We start from the raw sequence: 13,942 nt of genomic DNA, 5'->3' as shown, positions 1-13,942 counted from the left end.
AAGTCTGTCCCTACATGTGTTACGGTCACGTACGCTGTACTGTGTGAAGTAGTAGTGCTGCTGGGTAAGTCCTGGATACATAGCGATTAAAACTGAAAAACATTCCTGCTCTAGAAAGTTGAGGCAATTCAAATGGTCTTTTTTAATGAACTCAAATTTGAACTGCAGGGCTTGGTTTGGGGGGTTGTGTTTGTTTTTAAAGAAAAGAAAGAAAACGATTGAGCCTAAACAAGGAACAATCTAAACTCAGTCATCAGTTTGGCCTTAAGAACATAATTTTTGTTTAGTACAGTCCTTGATCTAGGCCTTTGTGTCATTAGTAGCCTTTATGAATGGACTACATTTTTAGAGAGAAATTTTGGATTTACCTGTTTTCATTGATGAAAATTCATGCTATTTTTATGCCTTAATTCATGTTTTCTGGAAAGACAATAGCAGAGCATAAGTAAGTACATATATCAAGTATGTTCAGTATTAGATGGGCATTCTTGATCATATACAAGTTGTTCTATTCAAAATAACAACACTTTGGCACAGTTTTGCAAATGCTTCATTTTGAATATAGTTCACATGGCACCAAAAATGGTGTCATGTGAATAATTCCATAAAAATCAGTGTAAACCATTAAGTATACTTTTGGCTCAGCAGAAGGAGAAACTGATGACTTTCAGTGCTGTCTCTCAATTTTTGTAGTGCTAACAAAAAGTCCAAATTCTGCTTATATATCTGAAGTCATAATTCAAATTAACATAACATTTCCAGTTTTGTAACATAAGCCAGAGTAGTCAAAACCTAATATAATTCCACATCCAAACTGTAGTCATCTGTCTATGCTTTAGTAGCCATTTAGCCTGCATTAAAATTCCTAAATGTTAAAACCTTTATTGACCATCATTATCACTCTTTGAATAACAGGTTTATGGGGACAAAGATGCTGATGGATTCTATCGTGGAGAAACCTGTACAAGAATTGGCCTTATCCCATGTAATATGGTCTCTGAGATCCAAGCAGATGATGAAGAGATGATGGATCAGCTGCTAAAACAAGGCTTTCTTCCTTTGAACACACCAGTTGAGAAAATTGGTAAGGGAAAATACATATGCTTCACTTCCCCTAACTTTTGGGTGCTATTAACTTGGCTGGATCTGCTTTGCCTTTTGTTTTTACTATATGCAGATGCATCTAAATTTTACAGCAATTTACTACACCATGGGATACATTCTGTGTCAGTATCTGGATGAATTTATTCAACTAATATTTAATGTCGGTCACATCTTTTGCTGCAAATGAGGACTTGTATCTTCACCACTCCACTCACTACTTTCTTTTCTTATTTACAAAAAAAAAAAATCAGTTTTGTCACCTGAAAGATTTCTAGACACAGAACATGATCCCTGTGCTTTGGAGTGTGCTGTGCTGAGGTGCTTTGTGATACGCTCACTGCTGCAAAGCATAAAAAGAATCACTTATTTGTTGTTATTTTTACTCTTCTACATTTTCCTACTTTACCAATAATTTAAAGGGATGGTGGCAAAGGGTTATGTGTAATCTCATTTGGGATAGCACTACATATTATGAGATTTTTTGGATATTGCAGTAAGAAACCCTTTAAAAAGCTGAGTTTGGCCAAACAATTCTGTGTTATGAACCACTCGTGTTACATCATTGGTTCAATGTTGTACTTAGATACACAATGCAACTATCTTTTAACTTAGATTTCTTTCTGAAAATAAATTTCATACAACTATCTCAATATGTTTTAAAATTTTCAACGTGTTTGAGAGAGTATAAAGGGCTGGAATTGGTTCAGTCCTGTTTAAAAGTGAACTGTAAAAGTGGTTGCTAAAAAACCAAAGAAATCTTCCACAATTGTTTTCTTAGATTGAGTAAAAGCTTATTGTTTCCAAAATGTATTAGTAAATGTGAGACAAACTATTTTTTTGTTGTTTTCTTTTAAGATATTGAGATATTTTAAAATTCTCTATTGTCCATGAAAGGGAAGGATGATTTAAGTTCTTAAATGCTTAATTGAGTTTTTAATTCAAATCTGTGTTTATTTACTCACGCCACATAAATACAACAAATCTTCCCACCCGCAAGCACCTGTAAACCCCACTGCCCATCTGCTGCTCTAGGTATAGCACATACACTTACACACACATTCACAGGACAAAAACTTGGGAGAGGCACACAGTGGGACCTACAGATGTGCCTGAATGGGTTGGCTGCCTACAGCGGTATTCTGCACACGTAGTCATTTTAGCATGGGTCTGCACCATTTGAAGTCTGTTAGAACGAGATACCCAATCTGCTTTAGGTACATCTGTAAACACAACTGGGGGCCTGATGGGATTCAGAAGTATCTAAGTATATTTCTACTTCTAGCAATGAGGTCACCTGTTTGAGTGCAGAGAACAACTTCCTCAACGGCCACGGCTGAAACCAACTGCTTTAAGTCCTGCTCAGTGCTCTCAGCTCTTATCAAAGTCAGAAAGTTGTTGATACAAAACGCTTGTGAAAATGAAACCACTAATCTACATAGGTCCCCATAATTTGAATACTTTGGCTGTCTAACAGTCATATTTTGCGAATATAATTGCATTTTTTTGTTACGCTCAACTGGCAGTGTCTCCTGAAAGAGCTGAGAAATCAGAAAGTCTTTTATCTTGGAAAGAGGGAGAGGCAATTGGTGACAGAAATGTTGCCCTGCCTTACATTTTTAAGCACTTCTTTTTATTCTGGGATGTTTCTGAGCGTCCTGTTAGCAACCTACCCCCAGCAGTTCACCTTTAAATATTTTGGCACTTAAAAGCATCATGTGTTTTAATATGGATTTAAATTGTTAGCCATTTAAAACAAAACAAAACAAAAAACAACAAACACTTTTACTAATGGATTTGGAAAGGTTAGTTTGGCTTAATTTTAAACTAAATACAAATTCTGAATAGCAGAGATCCACATGTTCAGACCCTCGCTGTCACAGAGGCTGCCCACGTGGATTTTTAGCAGAAGCAGGCTCTAATTGCCAGTCTGTCTCATATTGTTACTCATATTCTTAATGTCATATCAGACACTTTACATGCTGTGTTCATATATTTTTCTTAATCCTTTGCCCACATTAAATCCTTAAAAACAGAACTTTGAACAGCTTCATATCTTTTCTTCTTTTATTTGTATGCATTCCTTTCCTGAAGTCAACTGTGACCGTTTCAAAGAGAGCACACGCTCTGTACACCGCAGATCCAGAAAGTCTAAAAGAGGTCTGTGCTAAGAACCAATAATTTGATTCAAGCTGTAAATTAGCTGAAATGATTTGAGCTGTCTAGATTTATTTTTTTATGACTTTAAACTTTTGGAAACCAGAAGTTGGAAAATACTGTCACATAGCAATTAGGTATAGGGTCCCTTTTTCGATTCTTTTCTTGGTCATAGAGGCGCCCTTGACCCTGAGCAGCGGGCACTGTCTTGCCCCAGAGAGGTACTTCCAAAGTGGAAACTGCGGCTCTCAGACAATCGTTTAGGTATCGGTTGATCCAGGCTTTGGGGAATCAGGGGGATCGGGTCCCGCGTCCGTTACTTGCCGTGCCTTCATTTTGGATCTCTCCTTGTGTTCTGTGTAAATCCCTTGCATTGGTACCTGGGAAAATAACTCCAAACCACCCACTGCAAAAGTAAGTGATCTCCTCTGACTGAACGCTTCAGTGTCAGCTGGTGGGTGATGTGACAGCTGTGAGTGCATGCTACACTCAGTATTTGCTCCTACATTAGCTGAGCCTTTAATGTTCACCCTCCTGCCGGAACAATCATAGGGTGCCTCCTAACCCCAGGTCTCCTCTGTCACACTGCATAACACTCATCAGACCCGCCCTCAATGCCTGTCTGTAAGTAGCACTAACAAGCATGTTTCTCTTGCTGCAGCAGTCATCCGCAAGAATCATGCTAGTATCATTCAAATTTAAAATGAAGCCCAATTTGGACTTCTCTGTAAATGTTTAATATTAATCAATAAACATTTCACGTGGTTCCTGGAAACTACAAATTTTACTCCTTTCCTTCTGTTCCCCACAAAGGAAACTTGTAAAATTAAACAGTACTTGAGGATGTGTTTTTGTAGTTAGTCTTGAAAATATTGCAAACCACTTGCATAATGGGTAGCCTCTTCTGTCGTGGGACAGCCCAGAGCATCCATTTCTCCTTCCGGTCTCCCAGCAGAAAGTTGAAGAATAATCCCAGGCACAAAATTACTTACGATTACGGGGCGGGGGGGGGGGGGGGGGGGGAAGGAATAGACAGTAAATGTGGAAGCTGAAATGAAATGAGACAAACACGAATTTTTGACTGTTGGGCTTTGTATACCCTGTTAACCTCTGATTCTTGCAACCAAGAATGGCTGAAAATTTTGGAACATTAGTTTTGCAGATAAATACTGTTCAAAGGATTCAGTGGCTTAGAATAGGGAGGGCAAGCCAACTGTTAAGAAATTATTTATGAAACATAGATGCTGTTTTGAAACCTTTATCTGTGTTAATAGGTTTGGTAATGTGTGACCTTTTATCACTATGCTAGAGAAATATTGACGCTGTTACTGCACTGTTGTGAAAATGAGGTAGGGAAAATTTGCACCTTGTTTTTCTTTTCAAAATAACTTTGATAGCTTTCCTTCCCTTCCTCTCCTTGTGATTGGAACAGAAAGAAACAGACGGAGTGGGAGACAACATTCAGTGTCTACAAGAAGGATGGTGGCACTATATGATTACGATCCACGTGAAAGTTCTCCTAACGTCGATGTAGAGGTATTGACATAGCTGTTTGCTGTGTTTACTATTTATGGAGCCATAACCCAGCTGGGATTTAGAACCATTATTATACATTTGCAGTGGATGTGAAAAAAAAAAAATTACAAACATTGGTCAAATGTTTTCAGGCAGATGTATATGACAAGCTTAGGACTTCTGTACAAGTTGTTTTATGGTTCTTGTTCAAACAAAATCAAGGAATATCCTTTGCAGGATTTATTTAATATGGCTCAATACGTTATATAGTCAGCTATGGATATATGTTGTACAATGCATGTGTATACATATGTATATAACAAAAGCCTATCAGGAAAAAAGCATAGAGTTATAAACAGTAGGGAATTATTATTTTCCAATTATTGTTTTCAAATTTCCTTTGTGTGTTTCCAGATAAGAACATGATTATTTTTGAGAAGAGTCCTAGCTCCTGCCAACAAGCTCATAGCGGCGCACGCTTTCAAATCTCTGTAACCTACAAGTCCTCCAAAAATCAACCCTCCTTCACAACCCAAACTAGAACAATATAGTGCAGTAGAACAGTGCTCATAATATATTATATTTCTTTCTCTTAATTGATGCATCTGACCTTTCGTGAATTTCTGTCGTCTGTAATCTTTTTTTTTATGATAATGTAAGGCTATCTTAAACAACTCAGCATTAGGTAGATCTTCATTTAAAAAAAAGCTCACCATTAGCTAGGTCTTCAGTATGGGTTTATCTTCCATTTACCTACATGCAGTCTCCCATCTCTCCATATTTATTACCAGCAACAACAGAATCACTTTTTACATTGTCTTTGATGTTACATTGTAAGTCCCTTGATCAAGATTTGATGCAGTTTTCATTTATATATAGATTGTGGTAAGAATGTCAGGCAGGTGACACTCAAAGCTCTAAAAAAAAAAAATACTGCATGCCTAGGAGCTTCCTCAGTTATCCTTTAAAATGATTTTTTTTTTTTAAATTGGTGAACTGTAGAACAATTTGGAATTTTTTTAAAGAAGAGTGAATTTTGAAATATGTGGGACTTGATACTTTAAAACTCAGCCAGAGTTGTCTTGTATTTCTCACTGAACCAAATTTGGTTCAAAATTATGGTGTTTCAAAGTGGTTTGGGCAACAAATCAAATAAATTGTACAGATATATTGCAAACATGTTATTTGTTCTCTCTCTTTCCATGGCCATGGAAAATTAAGAAGAAGTTAAAAAAAACCCCTAATTAAATTACATTTAAACCACAGGCAATTAAAAAAGAGCCCAGTACACCATTTGCAGATTAGAGACTGCTATGAAGCCTGTATTGAACAGAATCCAGTATAGCTCCACAACTTTAGTTCAGGAACTTTGTGTTTCAGGAAGAGCAGTCTCAGCTGTTAGTCCTAGTGCTCAGCTCAGTACAGAGCCCGGACCTGAACCATGTCCAGCCCCTACATCTTCTTCCCTCCTCACAGGATTGACTTTAAGGGACCTTTGAAGCCACATAGTTCAAAGCTTCAAAGTTTGTTCAGGTTGTTCAAGGCTTCACACAGATGAGTGAGTTCAGTGATCTCCAAGGTCTGGTCGCACTTGGCTCGTTTGTCATGGGGAGTCCTGTGGGTGTCTAGAACCTAGCAGGGAAGTGTCACATCTAGCAAGCTAACAAAAAAAATAAAAAAAATTAAAAAGTTTTCCTTTCAAAGTTCAATTCAGTTTCACCTCCTGTCTCTTAACATAAAGGAGAGGGAAAAATGTTAATGGATTTACTATTAATAAAGAGAATGTTAACCTTTGCCTAACAAAACATGCACTGTCATGTGTTTCTTTTTCTGCAGGCTGAGCTGACATTCTGCACAGGGGACATTATTACTGTCTTTGGTGAAATTGATGAAGATGGATTTTACTATGTAAGTTGGCTTCTGTTTGGTCATTTCAAACTGCTACAAACTGTTAGAGCACTCTTCACTAGCAGGAATGATTAAATGACAGGCCGGAGGATTTCAGGTCACAATTCCAGCTAGTTCTCTTGTGGGCATAGCTGTGATCCTCATTTGGCATGCCTGGAAGGACTGCCAAAATGGGGGTTAAGATCACCACTCCCATTTTGTACCTGGGAACGTGAGTTCACAACCAGCCATTAGAGAGCTGGGATGCGAACCCCGCCTCACAGCTCCTGCTGCTGCACGGACTGTAGCAGAACCCGAGAAGCTCCCTCGGTTGGAGGAGATCATACTGCACTGAAGGTTCCCTCTTGCTACTTCAGCACCTGTCTTTAGGAGCTGTTCATCCAGCTCAGAGCTGCCTCTGGCATTTTATAAGTAATATTTATTTGCCTCATTTAGTTTGCTGGACAATGTGTATTTTGATCATACATGTATTGATATGAACATGCGAATGACTTCTACTGGGTAAGGCATTTCATGTGGGAGAAAGACCTAGATACAGCCTGTCCCTACGATAAAAGGTTGACTAAAATATATCAATAAAATAGTTCGGTAGTCTTTTAAGCACTAGTTAACTGACCATACTACTTTGTCATTCCTTTAAGAAGAGGAAGAGTGTAATCATGGGAGACAATATTCCAGCATTGCTTGCCCAGCTGAACTGTCTTAAAGTTGATAGTAGCTGCCAGTCTGCATCTTGCACTTGCCTTTTCCATGTCCATGGTGTATTGGCCATAGAAAACAGGCCCAGCTGCCTCTGTCGGGTGCATTTGAGAAGTTCAGACCCAAAGGGATAATTTTATCATCTCAGAAGTGCCTTTAGGTTTGCAGCCTCGCACCACATGTATCTATGGCGTTGCAGTCCTACAGACCCAAGTCCAAAAACTGGGAATTCTGTTCCTGCTTCTCCACTGTGCACTGATGTTAAAAAAGGCAGGGGTTCACTTGCTGTCCATAGCACACACTAGCTCTTGTGATCTTCAAAAGTGCATAAGCTCCTGTCGTGGTTTAACCCCAGCCAGCAACTTAAGCACCACGCAGCTGCTCACTCACTCCCCCCACACCCAGTGGGATGGGGGAGAGAATCAGGAAAAGATGTAAAGCTCGTGGGTTGAGATAAGAACAGTTTAACAGAACAGAAAAGAAGAAACTAATATTGATAACAATAACAATAATAAAATGACAATAATAAAAGAATTGCAATATACAAAATCAACGATGCACAATGCAATTGCCAAGTGCTAGCTGACCCATGCCCAATTAGTTCCTGAGCAGTGATCCATGCCCCCCAGCCAACTCCCCCCAGTTTATATACTGGACATGACATCACATGGTATGGAACACCCCTTCGGTTCAGCTGTCCTGGCTGTGTCCCCTCCCAACTTCTTGTGCCCCTCCAACCTTCTTGCTGGCTGGGCACAAGAAGCTGAAAAATCCTTGACTTAGTATAAACACTACTTGGCAACAACTGAAAACATCAGTGTGTTATCAACATTCTTCTCATACTGAACCCAAAACATAACACTGTACCAGCTACTAGGAAGACAATTAACTATCCCAGCTGAAACCAGGACAGCTCTTAAGGTCCCAAGTGACCTTAGATGACTATTTCCTCTTCCTCACTAGCTTTGAAATAGTCAAAAGTATTTCCTTACCTTCTTGGGAACCTACATTTGCTTTCGTAAAAACATCTACTGGTATTTTCATCATGTTGCAGGGTGAACTTAATGGACAAAAGGGGCTAGTTCCTTCCAACTTTCTCGAAGAAGTGCCTGATGATGTTGAAGTCTATCTATCTGATGCACCCTCCCGATATGTTCACGATACACCGATGCGTACAAAAGCAAAAAGGGTAAGCAACCGAATAAGAAAAGCTTAAATTTTTACTTTCCATTCCACTGTCTCTCATATAATTTAGACGTTACGTTTAACATTTTAAATCCATTTGCCCATTTAAAATTAACTTTCAAATATATAAAACATAAAGAAAAATTAGCCTTCCACTAGCTCGTTACATTTGTAAATGAAGAAACTAAATCTACCATTTGATTGCAGTCATTACAGTACTTCCAATTATAATTTTAGTTTAAGCAGCTTTTCCCTGGTGAAAGTAGTTACTTCCTAATGCTCCTAAACTACTTGTACTACATGCAATATCTAGATGAAAGCAAAAGTTCTTGTGGACAAAAGACTGGTACCTGCATTCCTTTAAATACAGATTGTAAATGCAGCTGATTGACAGTGTTCATCTTTTAATCCTTATGACCTCCTATTCCAACTGGCATTAGTTAATTGACCAGAGACTTCTATGAAAGACTAATCGTGTTTAGAGTATCTCATTTTTGGTTTTGTTTCATCACTGCAATACTTTTATATATTATATATTTTATATATATTTTTATTTCTTTGCTCATCTGCTTGGAAACAGAAGAAGAGTGTTCATTTCACACCTTAATAAGGCAATGTAGCCTTCACGTAAGTGAGCAACTGAAGATACCAATAGAGATTTCAATTAAAGCTACCTGGCTATCTAATGCAAGTCTTGAAACTTAATTGTGGGGGAAAAAAAAAAAAAAAAAAAAGAAATATGTCTCCAAAATCCTTGGCCACAGAAGAATAGGCTGTATGCTTTTACTATATTTAGTCAAGTCAATTTAGTTTTTTCTTAGGAGACAAATCCTTTAAAAAGGAATCCTTAGAAATAAGTCGATTAGACCTCACTTTATGAAGGTCAACATTTGGAACATATTTCTTCATGAGCTAAATGTTTATGTTTACATAGAAAGGAGAGTTTGATGTCTAACTACCCTACAAACAAAAGCTGCATATTGCATTGTTAGCCAAGCTGGGATGTAAAAATTCCAAGCTCCTGTATCAAAAGAAAAGCACAACACCCCCAACCCTTAAAGAACATAAAACTGAAACATAAGCCGATATGTATGGTAGTTTACAAGGGTATAGTTGGTTTTGAAACTCATTACGCTCAAATATAGCTACTTCAATTGTCTGCCTTAAAATGTGTTTTCCATAATCGATTATACCCCAGTTTGCCTAAGACCAATTATTCAACAATTCTGAAAAAAATCCCTTCATATGGTACAATTTACTCGAATTTTCCTAGAAAGTGCACATTTGAAATATTAGCAACTGTTTGGTTTACCAATGCAATAAAAGTCTCAATATGAAACATGCAGCTCACTGAATGAATGCATTAGACTAAATATATGGTATCTTCAGGTGTACGTTGGGGTGCTTTACCAAGTTGGTTTTTTTCATTAGAATTAGACCTTGATTTTAAATCAAAGTAGGCTTGAAGCCCCTTTGCTTAACTCACTGTTGCACAACAAGCCAGTAAATTGCTAATGTTTTAACTTGAACTACAAGATAGCAGGGGTCCCTAAGGCATGGATTCTATTATGAAAATATCATCTTAATTGATAGTATCACATTTTGTCAGCCAGGCACTGTAGTTAGGATAGGCTGAGTATAAGTAGTTTTAGCATTTTCATTCAAGTGCTTTTGACGATTGAAAAAAAAAAAAACCAGATGTTTAAAATATTTAGGAATGCTGTCATCTAGCTATCGTAAAAGTGTTCACCTTCATTCAGCAACCTCATAGCTGCAGCATATACATCAAGCAGTCAGGGTCTTTAAGCTTTCTTTGATTGTGATTAAGGTTCATTTTAGCTTTTTCTTTTCCCTTCTTTCTTTTTTTCTTTTTCTTTTTTTTTAAGCCAGTGTGCCATCTTCTCAAATATGTACATAAAGTTTGCTAGCCAATTTTAAAGAAAAGGCATTTAAAGGACATTAAAAAATAAGTGATCACGTAGCATTTTAAGTGATTTCTTCTGAAAAGTTTGGCTTCTATAGATTGCTAATCTGTAGTAATTAACACATCTATTTTTCTTAAGTTTATAACTACTCGTATCCCTCTTCATTTTTGTACTATCAGAGTACTGAAATGCAAAACCCAAACCAGTGTTCTGGGTTTTGTGGCCAGAGCTATGGCAAAACAAGTGTATCCAACTCTTTCTTTAAAAAAGTATAACCAAAACAGGGCTCTATTGGAGTGTTTTCTATTGTCTATACTTTTTCTCAAAATTTGTGTATTTTCTGTAAGGCCATATGGTATTTTCAGCCACAAAGAAGAAAGGAACCAGCCCTTTTGTTTAAGTGGGTAATGGGACAAGTGATATTACCAACTTTCTTGATGATAACAGCTTTTAAGCTTTCAAACATTCAATAAATTATAACAATGTACCTAATAGGTTCCTCCTGAGAATACAGGTACATCACGGAGAGCACCATCCCCCACAGTTCATCTCCATTCTGGGTCACCTACGTCACCTATGGGTTCTGGTAGTCCCGGGAGAGGCAGGGATATGTCCTCGAAAAAGAAAAAGGGGCTGCTTTCCAAAGGCAAGAAACTACTGAAAAAGCTTGGTGCAGTGAAATGATTCATGTACTCCTGGACAACTTGTAAAGCTTCCAGTCTGTGTATTATTTTTTTTTTTTTTAAACGTCAAAACTAGGGCTTTCATGACTATGCAGTACAACTTTACCAAAACTTTGCATTTTTAAGTCTGACATCAGTAGAATCATGTGAATTGCTTAATCAAAACAGCAAGAAAAAAGGAAGTGGATTTGTTGTTGCAAATATCTTTTTTTCTTAAGAAAAACAAAATAAAAAAAAATTGTGGGATTAAGACCAGAAGAACATGGTTTTATTTGAAGTCAACTCAACACCTGCAACTCCATTGGATAAATCTCAGCCTTTAGTCTCCTTTAACCATGAGTGGGGGGAAGAAAACTATTCATTGAGTCCTGGTTCAGAGAGATCACCCCACTGTATCTAATCTTTATCATAAGCAAAAATGGTCTTGAAACTCCTAGTTTAATCAGCCTTGATGTTTTGCCTTATTAATGCACAATGATTTGTACTGTCTAATAAATATACAGCGTATACTTTGTATGTACTGTGTATTCAACTGTCTTCATATTCCCTAAAACATGGTAATTTAAGATCAAGTACTATGTTACTGACTCCATTCAATGTCTGATGTAACTCCTGGGAGTTTGAAAGTGCTGTGCAAAATGCTTTCTTTCTGGTTTTTGCTGCTTTTTTTTTTTTTTTCCTAAACCAACCCCCTTGTATCAAATTCTTTTGTCAACATTTTCACTAAACTGAAATCAGATACAGTGTAAGTTATTCAGAGACTCACCCAGTTTCAACCATACAACTTCCAGTTTTGGAGTTCCTGGTTCACTATTCTAAATTACCGGGGGAAAAAGCCAGACAAACAAACAAACAACTCTACAACAAAAAACCTTTACTCCCCAACTTTTCTTCCTGTGGAGGTACAGTCCTAAGTTAAAAGGTATTTTAATATTGCTGATGTCAGATTCAAGATGAAGTGCATGTCTAAAGTAAAAAGTGAACAACTGTGTTACATACACAAGCCGTAGCCAGTAAAAAGGCTGCAACAGGTGATAATCAAATATTAATTGCAATATTGGCATCTCAAGAAAAACAATCTTACACATTGATGGCAGTCATTGGCTGTTACTATTTTGTAATTCTTGTCCATTTGTAAATTGTTTTTACTGTTTATACATACTTTTCAGACTGCCTTTCTTTTTGTAATTTATGGAAGGTTTATAAATGAATGATCAAAGCTTCCCCATTGTGTCTTCAGATAATAATGTAAATTACTGTAAGATACCGTGTGCTAGATTGTAACATTTAATTAAAGAAAATAACTGGCCTAAATTTGTGGTAAAGTACTGTGTGGGTGTGTGCATGTGTACAACTGTTGTGTATTATATTTTATATAAATAAATAATTTGATATTTTGTAGAGTGCAGTACGTTTCATGAATCTACTATATTAGCTGCTTGATCATTGTCTTAGCCTTCCCTCCCCTTCTAAAGGATTAGACACAAAGGGCAAGATACGCACCCAGGGAGCAATTATTAAGCGTGCAGAAATGGTGCAGGCTATGTGCTCAAACACTGCACCCACGTGGAGAAGGAACAGTCCGCAGTGACCGTTTCCTACCTTTCCGTAGCTGATTAAGGAAACAGCTGCACTAGCTCCGCTTCTGTTGACCTCAAATGATAGAAACCAGATCAGAATGAATACAGGTATAAATAAGTGATATGTAACTAGGAAGAAATACAAAATCCTCAGCACTGAATAGGGAAAGCTACCACTCTATGACATCAGAAAGACCAAAATATTTGCCAAAAACCCCTATGCATCTCTTCATTACAAATTTCATGTGGAAGGAAGAGGTTGGTACAGTTCTCTCAGACTAGGAAAGAAAAAAAAACTGAACTGAATACAAGTTACAGAGCTCCCTCATTTTTCAGAACTGTCAACAACTGCTGGAGTTTACTATAGAATAGAGGCTCATCTAAATGCAAGACTCCAGGAGCTTTCCAGAGGTAAAGAATGCTTAGAAAGTTATGTTAGCATACATCACAAAGCATGCCCAAAGCCCAGTCTTGAAGTATGTACACAAATACATCTAACACAACCAAATGAGCAAGGATTACAGCAACAACTTTATTTAAATCTCACAAAGAAAAGGAACAAGCTTCAGAACAAGTTAGTTTAAAAAAAAACAGCACTAATCCAGATTCTTCCATATGCGCTAGTTTGACTCTGTGCCTGGTAATGCAAAATCTGAAATCAACTTTCATCAACACAACTGCTACTTGCTTTACAAATTAAGCTATTCCTGCTGAACAGTTACCAATGAAAATCCTAGAAGTACAATACAAACCAAGGTCTAAGCACTTCCCATTACTTGGAATTGCACAACCAAAAAAAAACCCAAACCATGAATAGTAAAACTATCTACTTTTTTGCACATCAGTGCACTGATACTCTTTGTTGGAAATTATTTTTCTCATTTAACAACCATGCAATTGAACAGTGTCAACCAAGAAATTTAGTTCATTTCAGTTATGAATTTGCAACTGAAACGATTTACTCATATTGACTAGTCAATATGAAGTTACAAGACTAAGAAAAAGCATGTCAATAGAATAGTCCACACTAAGTCACACAGCCCCCATAAGAGCATTCAAGCTTAGTCAAAGCCATCGCTTTTTGTGGAGAGAATACTGTAGCCTTAGATAATAAAGGTGTTCCTATAGCTGTGATAAGATACAGAAATAATTTTGCCTCTGACACTCATTCCTGAAACTCTGGTACACA

The 13,942-nt window shown here is 37.3% G+C and overlaps 1 protein-coding gene across 19 annotated transcripts in view; it reads left to right on the top strand.

Annotated features, from left to right (window-relative positions):
- RIMBP2 (RIMS binding protein 2) overlaps positions 1–12,574 on the top strand; it is a 115,902-nt gene extending 103,328 nt beyond the window's left edge. For 7 of the 19 annotated variants that reach the window (XM_049806292.1, XM_049806282.1, XM_049806280.1 and 4 more), the window contains 6 exons: positions 916–1,084; positions 3,196–3,261; positions 4,691–4,794; positions 6,610–6,681; positions 8,435–8,569; positions 10,986–12,574. In XM_049806292.1, coding sequence (XP_049662249.1) covers positions 916–1,084; positions 3,196–3,261; positions 4,691–4,794; positions 6,610–6,681; positions 8,435–8,569; positions 10,986–11,174 — 735 coding nt within the window. In that variant the 3' untranslated portion in view covers positions 11,175–12,574. Of the gene's footprint in view, positions 1–915; positions 1,085–3,195; positions 3,262–4,690; positions 4,795–6,609; positions 6,682–8,434; positions 8,570–9,145 lie in introns of those variants that run through there. The other 12 variants (XM_049806293.1, XM_049806284.1, XM_049806289.1 and 9 more) reach the window with 6 other exon arrangements.
- Positions 12,575–13,942: the final 1,368 nt, after the last annotated feature.

Source organism: Accipiter gentilis, chromosome 7, assembly GCF_929443795.1.
Source record: "Accipiter gentilis chromosome 7, bAccGen1.1, whole genome shotgun sequence".
Classification (NCBI taxonomy): Eukaryota; Metazoa; Chordata; class Aves; order Accipitriformes; family Accipitridae; genus Astur; species Astur gentilis.
Note: the sequence above shows the minus strand (reverse complement) of the source record. Positions and strands in the feature narration are given on the sequence as shown.